The sequence below is a fragment of the Podarcis erhardii genome (genome assembly GCF_964252035.2).
Source record: "Podarcis erhardii genome assembly, chromosome: 18".
Classification (NCBI taxonomy): domain Eukaryota; kingdom Metazoa; phylum Chordata; class Lepidosauria; order Squamata; family Lacertidae; genus Podarcis; species Podarcis erhardii.
Window position 1 is genome coordinate 4828842 of NC_138516.1, and position 16703 is coordinate 4845544.

The 16703-nt window shown below is 48.3% G+C and overlaps 1 protein-coding gene across 3 annotated transcripts in view; it reads right to left on the reverse strand.

Moving 5' to 3' along the window:
* Positions 1-754: 754 nt before the first annotated feature.
* Positions 755-16703, reverse strand: part of LOC309332838 (scaffold attachment factor B2-like) — a 35822-nt gene continuing 19873 nt past the window's right edge. For all 3 annotated transcript variants that reach the window (XM_081846075.1, XM_081846074.1, XM_081846076.1), the window contains 7 exons: positions 11716-12009; positions 9117-9254; positions 7383-7422; positions 4932-5044; positions 3090-3202; positions 1621-1687; positions 755-1132 (listed from right to left, as the gene is read on the reverse strand). In XM_081846075.1, the coding sequence (XP_081702201.1) occupies positions 1006-1132; positions 1621-1687; positions 3090-3202; positions 4932-5044; positions 7383-7422; positions 9117-9254; positions 11716-12009 (892 nt within the window). In that variant the 3' untranslated portion in view covers positions 755-1005. The remainder of the gene's footprint in view (positions 1133-1620; positions 1688-3089; positions 3203-4931; positions 5045-7382; positions 7423-9116; positions 9255-11715; positions 12010-16703) is intronic.

The following is a 16703-nucleotide window of genomic DNA, read 5'->3' on the forward strand; positions in this document are numbered from 1 at the left end:
ACCATCTCACAGAAAAGGCTTCAGAGGCCTGGAGCTTTCACAGCTAGGACGTTACATCTGGTATCCAAAAGGGAAGAGGTTATGTTAAAACCAAGAATATTCTCACAAGTTCGTTTTCCCTGTTCTCTCTTCCTCACACAGGCATCATACCACACCAACCAAGACTTGACATTCTGCAACGCTAGAAACCACCAGTTTCCTTCAATCCCTACAGGGGATGTACCGTATTTTTCGCTCTATAAGATGCACCAGACCACAAGACACACCTAGTTTTTGGAGGAGGAAAACAAGAAAAAAAATATTCTGAATCTCAGAAGCCAGAACAGCAAGAGGGATCGTTTGTGCAGTGAAAGCAGCAATCCCTCTTGCTGTTCTGGCTTCTGGGATAGCTTCGCAGCCTGCATTCACTCCATAAGACGCACACACATTTCCCCTTACTTTTTAGGAGGGGAAAAATGAGTCTTATAGAGCAAAAAATACGGTAACTTCTCCTGATCTTGAATGGCTGCAAAGTTTCTTCAGGGTCCTGCGTTCCTCAACCCTCCTCTAATTCTCAAGCTCCCTTCTGCCTTTGAGCTCTCCTTCACTCTTCCCAGACTTCTCCCTAGTCCTCACTGCCATGCCATGCAAGGTTTAATCCCAACCGTACTGACTACTTTCCCTGCCCTCACAGAAGCTGGACTGGGAAGACACTCCCAAAGCTCTCTGAACCTTCTGAGCTTTGGCGGCGGCTGAGCCAATCAGAGTTAGAGACTTCACAAGTGCAATACAGATTTATTGTTCATGGAAAATGGAATGTTTCCTCCGAAACAACTGAGTGGTGTCCCGCTAAGAACACATTGGGCTGGGGGGTGGGGGGGCAACAACACACACTTGAGTTCACGTCATACGCAAGCTTTATGATAGGGTGCTGTGGTTTCGTTTCAGTTGGCAAAAGTTCAAGGCGATGACCAGGAAACAAAACTCGATGCAGTTGCTGCGTCGTGGCGAAGAAGCAAAAAGTCCTCAATAGCGCCGGGGGAATCGAGGGTCGCTGGGGCGGCTTGTTCTATCTGGGCTGGCAAAACTGCTTGGCAGACTGGCTCCCGGTGCCACGGGAGCTGGGGCGGCACCTTGCACGAACCCTCCGGGCCTGAGGACAAGAAGCAGAAAGTTGACTTCCTGCTCAAGGGCTCAGTGCAACACCCTGCACCCTCCTTAATTAATTTTATTTCTTTATTAAATTTGTATACCGCCCAATACCCGCAGATCTCAGGTCGGTTCACAACATAAAATTCCAATATGTATAAAAAACACAGACTACATAATAAAAATAAAAACAACCCAAGAACCCCCCATTCCACTGCTTAAAGGGCAGTCTTTAAAATCATGGCCTCCAAGTTTCTTAATCCATACATTTTTCCTGACCAAGCATGCATGCTAATAGGCCACTGGGTCATCGTCACCCACCCCAAAGTCTTTTGCATGTGCACACAAACCTATCTATTACCTAACAAAGAGAACAACTGTCACTTAAAATATTTCAACCGCAATCCAAAGCCCCTTCAAGCTTTCTCGGCAGAAGTAATGTGGGGTTTTTGCAGGGCGGGGAGCAGCAAAACCCTTTCAGGTAACTCTTACCCCGACATTCCTCCTCTGTTTATCACATGGCCAGGCCCTGTCTGAGCAGGGGCACTCCTCTCACCAGCTAAGAAATGAAAAGAATGGGGCAGGGAGGCGGGAGGGAACAAGTCACTAAGGAATTATTGTATTGTTTAATTTTTTCAACAAATGCCTGCAGTCCCAACCACCCTTACCCTTACCCTGAATTCAGTAGGACTTACTTCTGGGTAGGCATGGTTAGGATTGCGTTGCCATGTTTCATTTATTTGTGCTTTTCTATACCCCCAAGGCAGCATTTGTGGTTCTCGTGCTTAGGTTACGCTATGAAACGGCGACAGGCCCAAGATCGCTCAGTGTGCTTTATGGCTGAGGAAGGAGTCAAACCCTAATCTTCCCTAGTCTAACCAGGATGATGCTCTGGTATTCAAGCTCTCTGCACACTGGCTTTCCGGCTGACCTGCACACAGTTCAAGGTTTGGCTCATAAAGCCCTCTTATGGCACCTGTGGTCAGTCTCCTTTCGTCTCCAAGAGAATGCAGGAAGCTGCCCTATGTTGATTAATTTGTCCATTTAGCCTCGTGTGGCCTGACTCTGATGGCCAGCAGATGACCAGGGTCTCTCTCAGGGAGTCTTTCATCACCAGCTGCCTGCCCTTTAAACCTGGGGCCTCTTCTGTGCATTTAGAAAGGAGGTCACCCACCTGTCACTTTGCATTTCTTAGTACAGAAAGTATTGAGCTGATGTGTAGAGATCTTTCCTATTCTGCTTAACTCAAGAGTGTTCTAGGTGGTTTCTTTCTACGTGAAAGAAACAGGCAGGAAGTTCTTGTCTGGGTTATTCCGTCTGGGAAGCCGAGTACAGCTGGTTGAAACTGGTTCTGTTATCCTTTCTGTCAAGGTCATGCTGACTATAATAGTCAGGGCTGGAGGAGCCTGGGTTTCTCATTTTCTCTTTCTATCTCTTTGTTCTGGTGCAGTGTTCTGTTCTGTATGTAGCGTTAAGGTTTATATAAGCTGTAAGTTAAATTTAAGGTAAGTCTGCTGCAAATGAGTTTCTTATGGACTGTGCCAATCCTGAATGTATTGGATTTGTGACCACTATGCTCATTTGCCTTCAGCAGTAGTAAAACTCTGTTGGATGAAGTACAACTGCCTCTGGTCTATTTTTGGGGAACGCTGCAGTGTGTTTAAGTTTTTGCTCCACACACGTCACCACCCAACTCCAGCCCTAAGCTCTTAGGGGCCATTAGCAGCATGCCTACAAATGGGGCTTGTTACAATTAACTTTTTTTCAATTACAGGCCTGAATCAGACATGCTGAACCTCAGGAAGTGGGAAACCCACCAGGGAACGCTTCGCTCCCCTGACTGTGCCACCCTTGCCCTTGGTTCTGAAATGCACCGCTAAACTGTGCTTGTTGGAAACAAAACATTTCGAAGGTAGAGAGGGGAGCGCCCTGCAAAGTTTGTTTCGATTTTTTTTTTTTACCTTGCCACCTTTCATGCTCCCGGCCGATGATTCCTTCTTCCACACTGCCCTGCCAGGAACGGTCTTGGTGACCTTCAAGTTTGCGGCTGTGATCTCCCCAGTCGCGCCCGTCTCTGGATGAGGGAGCCGCCCACCCAAAAGAGAGAAGAGTGCCGTTAGCAAGCATGGAAGGAAGCTAGTGACATTTCCTCGTAAATACGACTTGCCTTGACAGTCTACAGTGGTGCCCCGCAAGACGAATGCCTCGCAAAACGAAAAACCCGCTAGACGAAAGGGTTTTCCGTTTTTCAATGCGCTTCACAAGACGAATTTCCCTATGGGCTTTCTTCGCAAGACGAAAACGTCTTGCGATTTTTTTCGCTCCCCCCCCCTTTTTCTAAGCCGCTAAGCCACTAATAGCCTCTTAGCCGCTAAGCCGCTAAGCCTTTAATAGCTGCTAAGCTGCTAATAGCGCTAATCCGCTAAGAGGGTTGCTTCGCAAGACGAAAAAACCGCTAGACGAAGAGACTCACGGAACAGATTATTTTCGTCTTGCGAGGCACCACTGTACTTAGGTCACCTCTGGAGGGGGGGCCTCAAAGAGGAAGTCCAGCTCCCTTATGACAGAACATAAGAAGACCTCCACTGGTGATCTTCGGGTGTGGACAGAGGGCAGCCTTAAGATTTAAAACGGTTTAGTGAAATCCAATTTTAAACAGGCGGCAGTTTGCCAAGGTGGCAAAATATGGCCTCCACATTCAGAGGAAGTCTACCTCCGAGTAGCAAGCGCTGGGGATAAAGCAAAAGGGGAGCCATTGTGTCTCCCTCCAATGACTTGTTGGCTTCCCAGAAACATCTCCTGCTGGCTAGCAGTACCACTCCTGTGCCCTCAGACCCCAGTTCTCTACCATCGAGACACTGCTTGGATTTTTCTGGCTTACTGAGGGCTAGAAAACCAAGGTTGCCTGTTCTGTGCTGCCCAAGCACACGAGAATTCACACACCACTTCCCAGCACACTAGCAGCCTTCAAAATTCCCCAGGTGCCAAGCGCATTTTACTACTAGTGCGGGTGTCCAACTGCAGCCCCAACTACATGGAGATTTATGGGCAACTGACAGCTCTGTCAAGCCTGGCTGACTCACACACAGACCTCCATCATCGCATCAAGGAAAATTAAGTGAATGGCTGAGTACAGATATATTTGACTGTGCTGCAGGCTTTCCACAGGCACCCGAAACAGAACTCACAAAGCACTGTTTAGTCCACAGTTAATACCATTTCCATTGTGTGTGTTTCTCCTTCTGGGACCAGACACTGAGGTCCAGCGCCGAGGGCCTTCTGGCGGTTCCCTCGCTGCGAGAAGTGCGGTTACAGGGAACCAGGCAGAGGCCCTTCTCGATAGTGGCGCCTGCCCTGTGGAACGCCCTCCCACCAGATGTCAAGGCAACAAACAACTATTTTACTTTTAAAAGACAACTGAAGGCAGCCCTGTTTAGGGAAGTTTTTAATGTCTGGCGCTTTATTGTTTTCAATATTTGGTTAGAAGCCGCCCAGAGTGGCTGGGAAAACCCAGCCAGATGAGCAGGGTATAAATAATATATTATTATTATTATTATTATTATTATTATTATTATTATTATTATTATTATTATAGCAAGCAGTGCAGTTGAGGCAATAGAATCGCAGAATTGTAGCACTGAAGGAAGGGACCCCCAGGGACATCCAGTCCAATCCCCTGGCGAATAGATATTCTGTTGTGGTGACTGCAACCTAGGTTTAAGGCGCCACCTGGTGCCCGGCTTCTATATCCGAGTTTCTAACACGGCACCGGCGTGCGACAGCTCTGCTTTACGGACACTCACCGGGATGGTGGAGGCAACCCTCGCCCTTTGCTGAGCCTCCTCTCCGACCCGTAACTTCCCCAGCTGTCCCGCGAGTGGCGGTCAGGCCCTCCGTGCCGCTCGTCAGAGTAGTGCTGAAAAGGCAAGCCCACACAGTTGGAGTAAAGCACAAGGCATTAGCATCTGCAAAAAAATGTTTTTTGGGGGGGGTGAGGAGATTTCACCCCTCCCATATCCAAGAATCTCCTGACGAGTCTGCTGATTCTCCAGAGAGGAGGAGCAGTGTTCTGCTTTCTACTTATTCAGCTCCAGCACCAAGTCAGTCAGTCAGTCAGTCAGTCAGTCAGTGTGTCGGAGAGAGAGACTGAGTGTTAGAGATCGTGTGTAGAGATAAGGTTGCTGCTAAGAGCAGCTGCAGACACTCAGTGCAGCGTTCATTTATGCTTAGACCTATTTAGCTCTGTATATAGTTTTGTATTATAGTTGTAGTTATAGAATAAAAGAAGATATTCTACAGAGCTGCTCTCCGAGTCGTTTATACACTGCTAGACTCTGCTATACTCTGCTGTGCGACGACTGTATTGTGGGAGTGAATCCGGTGCTCACAACTCTAAGCTGTGAGTCCACAGCACTTTGACCTGCTCCTGTGCAGAAGGTGGTCTCTGGAAGTGCTACCCAGCTCACCTAGCCCAGTCGGGGCTGAAGTGGATGAGTCCAGTTGGTGACACTGGCTCAAGGGCGATGCTGACAGGGTGGACAGCTCCAGCCTATAGGCCACGGGTGAACCCTCCTTGCCCTAGCCTGGTCACCACAATGGCTCAGAGAGCGCACCACCACCTTACTACAAGGACAGAGATGCACCAGTGGGGTTTTCTTGTACATATTGGGAAGGCTGCAGTGGATCTTCCTACAGCGCCCAGGAGCTTCCCCTATTGGCCTTTCAGCTTTAATCCCCCTTTCTCTGCCTTGTCCATGATGGCTCCTCCGCAAACCCGAGATGACGCTTCAGCAATCAAGCAATGAAGGACATGAAAGAGAGTCCGTGGTGCTGAAGCAGCCGATGAGAATTTTGTGGTTGGGATCCGGATAAAGGGATCTGAGACCCTGGCTCGCCCAAGGTGTGAGCAATAGTCAACCTGGTTTTGCTTCTCATGTGCAAATTGAGACAAATCACATGCCACTCTTGTTTGGCCTGCCACACTTCCAGCATATTTTTGCAGCATATTTATAATGCCATGTTGCAGCATATTTATAATGCCATATATTTATAATGCCATGTTCTTACTGCTTTTAATTATTGCTGCTTTTTCATATTGTGGCTGCAAACCGGCCAGAGCAATTTTTTTAGCTGGAAAAATCAGAGATAAAAAGTATTCGAAATAAATGTTGTTCTTCAAGAACACATGAAGCCAGAGGTTCGCGCGCTCTCTGTTACGAACAGTTCACTCCATTGCCAAGAGAACAGACCATTATTCAGGTTTGGGCTGTTTTTGGTTCTTGTTTTAAAAGACTTGCCTCTTCAGCAGTGGGAATCGCTGAAGAGACACAAGTAAAATGTTAGTGCCTGTCTCTTATGGCTATCAGGCTGATGTTTTGAGTCTGATTTTCCAGGTATTTGGTGGTGCAGCCAACAGGAAGCGCTCATGCCTGGAAAACATGACTCAAGAACAGTTCTTCTTAATCTGTCCCTACGCAGCAAGACACGCAAAAGCTCTCACGGAGCAGCAGGCAGTCCCTTTGTTTTACTTGTAATCTGTTTCTCTTTCCAAGAATCCAAATCGCCTTTCTTGACCAGGATCCCCAAATCTCTGACAGCCGAGGCTGTCAACGAGAATGTGGAGTTACACTTCACAGGAATTCCTGACGGGATTTATTCTCAGACTCTGTCAGGATTATCTGCTTTCCAAGGATCCCACCCCAGAAACAAATTGACTGAAATGATCCCAACGATGTTCACATGTGTGAGAATTACAAACACTCCTGTTGCATGGAGTGAGGCAGTGCCAGAGCAGGAATCATGCAGAGGTGCGACAGTTAGCTCTCTGTGGCTACTGTATTTTTCGCTCTGTAAGACGCACCAGACCACAAGACGCACCTAGTTTTTGGAGGAGGAAAACAAGAAAAAAATATTCTGAATCTCAGAAGCCAGAACAGCAAGAGGGATCGCTGCGCAGCAAAAGCAGTGATCCCTCTTGCTGTTCTGGCTTCTAGGATAGCTGCGCAGCCTGCATTCGCTCCATAAGACGCACACACATTTCCCCTTACTTTTTAGGAGGGAAAAAGTGAGTCTTATAGAGCAAAAGATATGGTACGTGTCTCCCGCTTGCTGCAGCCTTTGCCTGAATTAAATTGCTTGTGGCACTGCCTCAGCCTGGGAATTCCCAACCCATACCGTAAGACCATAAACCATTGTGCAAGCTTTTTGGACATCAAAGCATTTTTTTATAACAATACTGCTTCGCATGGGCATACCTGTCCATCCCGATCTGGCACAGTTCTTGAACTTTCTCTCCTGGTCGGGAGGGAAGAGAAAATCCGTGTTAATGCACACAGGTGGGTACGTTTTGGAAACAAGCAGGGGACAGGCTGCAACCCAGTGGTAGAACCACTGGTTTGCATGCAGTTGCCCTGGTTCGATTCCCAAGGTGGGCCGGGAAACCCTGGAGAGCTGCTGGCAGTCAGCGCATACAGTATTGAGATGCATGGACCATGGTCTGACTCAGTCAGGGACAGTTCCCTAGATTCCTAAATTCCGCTGCTGTGCATCTTGTTAAAGGTAAAGGGACCCCTGACCACTAGGTCCAGTCGTGGCCGACTCTGGGGTTGCGGCACTCATCTCACTTTATTGGCTGAGGGAGCCAGCGTACAGCTTCCGGGTCTAAGCCGCTTTGGGCGAACCAGAGCAGCGCATGGAAACACCATTTACCTTCCCGCCGGAGCGGTACCTATTTATCTACTTGTACTTTGACGTGCTTTCGAACTGCTAGGTTGGCAGGAGTGCATCTTGTTACTTTGGGATTAATCAATAGGAAATTACGATGACCACCGGCATCTTCTCAACTTCTGACAGGTCATGGCCAGGAGAAACCAACTTGGCAGCTCTTAACTGGTCTGCTATCTGCCATGTGCATGGTGACTCAAGGTCGTTCCACACATTACAAGGCAAGAAACTGAACCGTTTGGGGTTCTGAGGTCAGTATACCAGTACAGCATGCTTGTCTTCAAACGCCAAAACGTCACCTTTGCACTTAATGTTTTTGGGTGAACTGTGAAATAGCCAAAACCCAAAGTGGCCTAGGAGCAGAGGAAGTCAGACACTTCATCTGCCTGGCTCAGTACTGCTTCCTCTGACTGACAGCAGGTCTCCAGGATTTCGAGCAGAAAGTGGTCTTTCCCATCATCGGCTGATGATAGGGATTGGGCCTGGAACTCTAAAAACATTCTAGTTCTGAATGAAGGGTTGGCTTAAAAGGGAAGACAGGAAAGGGCCTTAAACAGAGACAGATCTTTGGCCCATCTAGTTCAGCACTGTCTTCCCTGACTGGCACTGGCTCTCCAGGGTTTCAGACAAGGGTCTCTCTCCCACTCCTACATGCAGGTGCCAGGGCTGGAACTGGGGAGTTCCTGCTCTGTCAACTAAACTATGCACACTTCCTTAAAGAGCTGCCTATGAGTGAGGAAGAAGAGCACGAAAAGTTTCCATTGCTCATTTGAACCACAATGAGCCGTATAATTATTCCCATGGTCAGAGGAAGTAAACACTTTTGAATACACTGGAAGCCACAGGAGAGGGCGCTCTTGCACCCGGGCCCTGCTTGCAGACCCCCACAACTTCCCTCCCTGTGAGACGCGAGAGTACAGGGAACCAGGCAGAGGGCCTTCTCAGTAGTGGCGCCTGCTCCCGCCAGATGTCAAGGAAATAAACCAACATCTGACTTTCAGAAGACGTTTGAAGGCAGCCCTGTTTAGGGAAGTTTTTAATGTTTGATGTTTTATTGTGTTTTCAATATTCTGTTGGGAGCCGCCCAGTGGCTGGGGAAACCCAGCCAGATGGGCGAGGTATAAATTATTATTATTACATAGGCATCTGGTCAGCCACTGTGAGAACAGGGAGCTGGTCTGGGTGAGCCACCAGCCTGACCTGGCCGGCCCTGCGTGGCCTTGGGTTTCTGACAATGCAAGACACAGGAGGGAAGACTTCGCTACCTGTCCACCGAGTGGTCCTGGTACCGGCTGCGGTCTCTGTGGTCAAAGCCGTGGAAGCGATCCGGTCGGCTGAAGTCAGAGTGGTACCCATCCTCCAGGGCCACCCGCTTTGCTTCAGGCCAATACGAGTCGTCCCGCCTGCAGGGGAAAGAGATTCAGCAACTCCTTGACTCCGTCACCCCCATCCAGAGAAGCTGGCCTGCCGATGGTCGTTACCCCTCCAGCACCAGGAAGAGAACTTCTGCTCCTCCCATAGTTCTTGAAATGGCAGCTCTGAGTTGTTGTTTTTTTAGGCTGCTTTTACTGGCACTCTTTTTTTCACTGGTACAGTGCTGCCCCGCAAGACGAATGCCTCGCAAGACGGAAAACCCGCTAGACGAAAGAGTTTTCCGTTAAGGAGGCGGTTCGCAAAACGAATTTCCCTATGGGGTTGCTTCGCAAGACGAAAATGTCTTGCGAGTTCCTGCGGGTTTTTTTTCCTCCCCCCCCCCTTTTTCTAAGCCGCTAAGCCGCTTATCTGCTTATCTGCTAAGCTGCTAAAAGCCGCTAATAGCGCTAATCTGCTAAGCCGTCAATGGGCTTGCTTCGCAAGACGAAAAAACCGCTAGACGAAGAGACTCGCGGAACGGATTAATTTCGTCTTGCGAGGCACCACTGTATTTTTTAAAATTATTTTTTTAATTTTTTTAAAAAAACCCTCAGCAATCCTGCAAACCTGAAATTAAAGGGTGGCGTAAGAATATTTAGATTTTATTTTTTAAAAAAATCCATATGAAAAAGAACCATATTAAGAGACACGAAGAGGCAGAAAACAAGAAAAGTCAATAAAAAAATATTATCATCACACTGTTGCTAATAGAACATGTGGATGAATTGCATCCTACACCTTATCATTCCAAAACTGGATAAAAAAATACCCCGCTTTTCAAGACATAATCCATCGCAAAGATATCATAAATAAGATTTATTTATTTTTTAAAAAAAGTAAAAATCCAGTAAAATCCAATTCCTGAAGCGCTTTTTAATCTCCTCCTCCTAAAACAGAGGATGGGTGCATAGGTGTCTGTAAGCAACTGGGCACATCTCCAGCACAAACTGATACAGTGGTGCCTCGCAAGACGAAATTAATCCGTTCCCCGAGTCTCTTCGTCTAGCAGTTTTTTCGTCTTGCGAAGCAAGCCCATTGACGGCTTAGCGGATTAGCGCTATTAGCGGCTTTTAGCGGCTTTTAGCGGATCAGCTGATAAGCGGCTTAGCGGCTTAGGAAAAGGGGGGGGAGGGGAAAAAACCCGCAGGAACTCGCAAGACATTTTCGTCTTGCGAAGCAACCCCATAGGGAAATTCGTTTTGCGAAGCGCCTCCAAAACGGAAAACCCTTTCGTCTAGCGGGTTTTCCATCTTGCGAGGCATTCGTCTTGCGGGGCACCACTATAATGGTTTTATACTAGCAATGGCTTTCCCAGGACTTTTCTTTCTGCTGCCAATCTCCCCGGGAAGGAACGTGGCAGGGGTGAGGTAGGATAAAAAAATCAGCCTGGCAAAGAGTTCTTTGAGCTGTACTTAAGTCAGGCTGACTCCTTTGGAAAGCAGCAAGACTAGCACCAGCCGTGCGGCTTGGCTTCAGTCTTGGATCTTTCTCTTTATTGAATATAATTTATATTTATATTAGATTTTGCGTTTTACAATTTAGAATATTCATTTGGACATCCTTAAAATATCAATGACTACCCTTCTTATCTTTCTGTGGTTCATTTTACATAGCATAAATCCCTGCATATTTTATATAAACTAAACCATTCAGTATTCCATTGTTACTTCCATCGAAACTTATTTACACTGTTGAGTTTATCTTAATGCTGCCCGCATTGTCAAGCATACACAATTATTCCCCATATATTCAATAAACATTTCCCAATCTTAAACATACGTTCTTCTTGTTCTCTTATTCTGTAAGTTAGGTCTGCCAGCTGCGCCTAGTCCAACAGTTTTAAGATGTTTTGTTGGCCAAAAATGGAAAACGAGTGACGCATATTCCGTCAACTTAAGTTGCCAATCTTCTTTGGCTGGGACCTCGTTCGCTTTCCATTTTTGGGCTAACAGAACATGGGCCACAGTTGTTGCCTACATAAATAACCTTTTTTGACACCTGGGTATTTCCATCTAAATTATCCCCAACAAAAAGGACTCTGGGTGTTTGTTGGTTCCCCCCCCCCCAATACCCTTTTTCCGGTCCACCACATACGAAAGAGTGTTCCCGTAGTCTCACTGCATCTCCACTACTTACCTGATTCAGTCTTATACATCTTAGCAAGTCTGCCTGGAGTTCAGCCTTACGTCTTTATTTATCGGGTCATTGATTTCTATTCTGGCTCCGTACCTGCGGGGCTTCCCAACCACAAGCAGCCCCCCTCCCTGCCCCCCATAGGACCAGGAGGGGACCCCAACCCTCAATTTAAGGGGACGACTCAAACGATTGACACGTTTTGCCGCATTTGGGTAAAAAGCGGGGTATTCGCAATTCGCTGCAGGGAAGCAGCCTTGCAATCTTGAAAGAAGCACAAACTCTACAGTTTCCCGAGGCGCAGCTCGGCCGCCTCACCTCCCGTCCGCGTCGTACGGCCGCCTCAAAGCCGAGCGGCGCTCCTGCTCGTAGCGCAGCTGCTCGTGCTGCCGGCGCAGCTCCTCCCTCTCGCGCTGGATGCGCTCCTGCTCCCGCCTCCTCTCGTGCTCAATGTGCATGCGCTCCCGCTCCAGCCTCTCCCGCTGCATCCGCTCCCGCTCCAGACGCTGCCGCTGGAACTGCAGCCGCTCCCGCTCCCACTGCAGCTTCTGCCTCTCGTCCCGCTCCCGGACGGCCTGGATGTGCTGCTCCCGCTCCCGGCGCTCCCGCTCCCTGTTGGGTATTTAAAATACAGGTTGCACTCTAGCAGAAACGTGAATTGTACGGTCATACCTCCGCGCTGTGGGTTAAACCACAGGGCCTAGGATTTGCCAATCAGAAGGTCGGCGGTTCGAATCCCCGCAATGACGGGGTGAGCTCCCGTTGCTCAGTCCCAGCTCCTGCCAACCTAGCAGTTCGAAAGCACCTCAAAGTGCAAGTAGATAACTAGGTACCACTCCAGCAGGAAGGTAAACGGCGTTTCCGTGCGCTGCTCTGGTTCACCAGACGCGGCTTAGTCATGCTGGCCACATGACCTGGAAGCTGTACGCCGGCTCCCTCGGCCAATAAAGCGAGATGAGCGCCGCAACCGCAACCCCAGAGTCGGCCACGACTGGACCTAATGGTCAGAGGTCCCTTTACCTTTACCTCTGCTTACGTATCCCTCTGGATACGTAAACTTCGGGGTGCAAACGCAGCAAACCCGGAAGTATTTTTCTGGGTTTCGCCACACGTGCATACAGAAGCGCTCTACGCGTCATGCGCATAAGCGCTAAATTGTGCAGCGCTCATGCACAGAAGCGATCCTCTGGTTGCAAATTCCTCGGGATGCAGCCGGACCTCCGGAACGGATTCTGTTAGCAACCGGAGGTAACGCTGAACACCCAAGAATCATACGCAAAGTTAAAGACCTGGACCTCTACAATGAATAAATCATATGTTAAAAAACCCGGAATCTTCGATCTCAAGGGAGGCTGCATGGGTTTAGGCAAGCTGCGCAGCAGTCTTCACTGAGAATTAATTAAGTTGTTGTTGTTGTTAATTATTTAATTATACATCACCCTATACCCGGGGGTCTCAGGGTGATTCACAGAATTAAATCAAGATATAAAACCACAAAATGCATAATAAAAATAAAAACAACAACCCAATAGCCTCCCCCCACACACAAAAAAAACACATTTTAAAAGGGCATAGGGTGTAAATCAGCTCAACCAAAGGCCAGGTTAAAAAGGAACATTTTCGCCTGGAGCCCAAAGGTGTCTAATGAAGGCGCCAGGCAAACTTCCCTGGGGAGAGCATTCCACAGACGGGGAGCCACTACAGAGAAGGCCCCGTTCTCGTGTTGCCACCCTCTAGACCTTAGCTGCATTATATGTTGCAGACCTGCCCAAATGAAACAAGGTATTTAATCTTACCCATATGCTTAGGGTAGCAACCACTACTATGGACTTCTCTAAGTATTTATGCCCAAATGTTTCCTACAGTTTATAGAACAGCATAAAATGTATGGCGTCTCAACAATACTGCATAGGCCCCCAGCTGTCATCCTCCAGCTTTTTTAAGGTTAAAAAGTGCCTGTATAGGGTAAACCCCCAGGGATCCTTGCAGAGGCGGACCAGTTTCCCCAGCAAGAGGATCAGTAAGGGCAGTGTGCCAGGCTGCTACTGAACTCTGCATCCCCAGCCCCAGCAGAATGAAGTCACCTGAGTGTGCTGGCTGTGTCTTAGAGCAGGGAGGCTGCGCTAGGTTGTGTGCAGTAGATGAGGAAGGTTTTTTGACTACCAATAGTTTAAGCCAGGCTTCCTCAAACTCGGCCCTCCAGATGTTTTTGGCCTACAACTCCCATGATCCCTAGCTAGCAGGACCAGTGGTCAGGGATGATGGGAATTGTAGTCTCTGGAGGGCCAAGTTTGAGGAAGCCTGGTTTAAGCATAGAAAGTCCCTCGCATGAGCACTGATTGGCTGCCCCTGGGCAGATCTTTGAACAGTTCTGTCGGCTAGTGGTGAAAGCTTTGGGTTAAAATGCTCCGCCTGTGGAGTTGTGCTTTCCACTCCATCCCAGAACATAGGTCATGGGGTGCCCTGAGTAATACAGACACCTCCCTTTAAAGCCATCATTTTGCAACTGGCTACACAAACACACACACACACAGAGCTACTATTCTGTTCCTAGGCTTCGGCTTGTCGTTAAAGCATTAAGTAGGTTCTGAAACAGTCCCATTCCTGTTTTAAGACGCAAACGGGGCCCAGCGGCTGAGCGGGAAGCCTCAAAAGGTTTGGCTGCCCCCCCCCCCCGTACTGGTTGAGCTGGTTGCCCACCAAAAAAGGCTACTGGCACACTGGAGATTTGCGGCAGACCCTTCAGCATATGAGCTGCTGCAGTGAGGATTCCTTGAATGTGGAAATCAGGAAAAGTCCTTGCCCCTGAAAAAGCAAAAGGGGAAACCCAGGATCCTGCACACCTCTAGAAACTCTGGCAGAGAACTTGCAAGACTGACTGAGAAAAAATAAAATGGAGGGAGCAGGGAAAGGAAGTGACAGAGACCTATAGAGAAGTGAATATATGAGCTCTGGGGTGGGGGGAGAGAGGAGAAATGTAATAATTACGTGTCAGAAAAGACAAAAAGGTACTCGGGCAACGTTTAATCAGCGGAACGGGAAAGGAAGAAAGGGTTTCACCAGCCAGCCTATGAGCACCCGTCTAAGAGGAAAAATGTGTCAGGCTCTTACATAATAAAGAGCCCTTTAAAATATCCACTTGGAACAATGGGAGCGGCAGGGGGGAAATATGCAGGAGGCTTCACTTGGAAGCTGAACAATCCCCATTAAACTGAAGCAGATAGCACAGATGCCGAGGCAAGTGACAACTGCATAATAGATAATGTCAACGGAGCACAAAGTCATCACTGGATAATGATCTCTGGCTGCTGCGCCAAGGCAGAAATATTTCAAAGCCGGGGGGGGGGCGGGCGCAGAGAGAGAAAGAGAAAGAAAACGAATCCTCTGGAGTGCTCGTGCCATGCATGGAAACAAGGGTGAAACAAATGAGAGGCAGCCCATATTGGAGTTCCACTCCATTAGTGTAGAAAGCCTATCGGTTCCTTTCTTCCTCCGGCCGCAGACTTCAACCAAGCATAAGCACGCAGCTATCAAACGATAGCTGCCTTTATCACTGCCTTTTTCTAAAAAAGGACAACAGCACCTTCTCAGCACCAGGACCAAGTGGGCAGCCCTTAAGCTGCACAGGAGATCCAGAAGCAGTTTTGGGGCTCCCCCCAGTGGTTCTGCTGAAAGTCACCCTGTGGTAAACGCTTGCCCCAGAGTTTTACTCCTAATAGGAGAGGGGGAGTTTTAAGTGGCAGAGTAAGCCCAAACATAAACATTCTCTCTCTCTCTCTCTTTGCCACTGCCTAACCACAAAGCCCTGACAGCTAGGGTGGCCCCTGTGAACTGCTCTCAGGGATGCAACCAAACAAGTTCAACCCAGGGAAATGAACAAACCTAAGTTAGCTACGTCCATTACAGATCACTGTGCCTGCTCTAAGTGGGGTTAATGGAATAGATTACTTCAATGCGTTATAAACAGGGCTGCCTCTGTTCGGAAACTTCGGCTAGTGCAGAATTCACAGGCCAGGTCGCTCCTCGGAGCAAGGCAGTCTGAGAATATTGCCCAAATCCTGGTCCGACTGCACTGGCTACCAGTTAATTTCTGGTTCAAAGTGCTGGTTTTTACCTATAAAGCCTTAAATGGCTCAGAACTGCAATACCTCAAAAACCACCTCTTTCCATATGAACCTACCCAGACCCAGGTCTCCTGAGATTCTCTTTTGTTTACCTCCCCCTTGAGAGGTCCGGAAGGTGGCAATACGAGAACGGGGCCTTCTCTGCAGTGACTCCCAGTCTGTGGAATGCTCTCCTCAGGGAATTTTGCTTGCTCATCATGCACCTTTAGGCACCAGGCAAAAACGTTCCTTTTTAACCAGGCCTTTGGTTAATCTGAGTGACATCCTATGCCCTTTTAAAATGTGGCTCTTTGGGTGGGGGGTGTTATTGAGTTACTGTCTTTTATTTAATTTTATATACAATGGTACCCCGCAAGATGAATGCCTCGCAAGACGAAAAACTCGCTGGACGAAAGGGTTTTTCGTTTTCGAGGCGCTTCGCAAGACGAATTTCCCTATGGGCTTGCTTCGCAAGACGAAAACGTCTTGCGAGTCTTGTGATTCTTTTTTGCTCCCCCCCCCTTTTTCTAAGCCGCTAATAGCCGCTTTGCCGCTAATAGCCGCTAAGCCGCTAATAGCGCTAAGCCACTAAGCCGCTAATAGGGTTGCATCGCAAGACGAAAAAACCGCTAGACGAAGGGACTCGAGGAACGGATCCTTTTCGTCTTGTGAGGCACCACTGTATTGTGATATTTTCTGTGAACCACACTGAGACCTGCAGGAGAGGGCAGTATATAAATTCAATAAATAATTCATCATCATCATTATACTCTATGAAAGGTATGTCACCATTCCAAGGCTCACCACCCAGAAGACTTTGCTGGTGGACAGCATGTAAATAAACGGTCTGGAGATGCAAGCATACTTGCACTTAAAACAGATGATGACGAGAGGTGCCTTGTTTTAAGGCTGAAGATGACTGGAAATGCCTGCTGGTGTTTATCTCAGAAGCAGGGACACCCTTTTCAGGCCGAAAACTGCATTCCCTCTTGGGCAAGCTTCGGGGGGGGGGGCGCACAGGCTGATGTTGTGGGCGTGGCCTGGGCATCAGAAGTGGGTGTGGCAACAGCTAGGACTCTGTGCAGTTGGATACATTCCACCCACCCACAAAACCCAGAGGTTTTCCTGCCACCAGCACCTCAACACCTCTCCATTCCGGCAAGGAAGAGGAATCACAATTTGAGGACACATTTCAGTCATGTA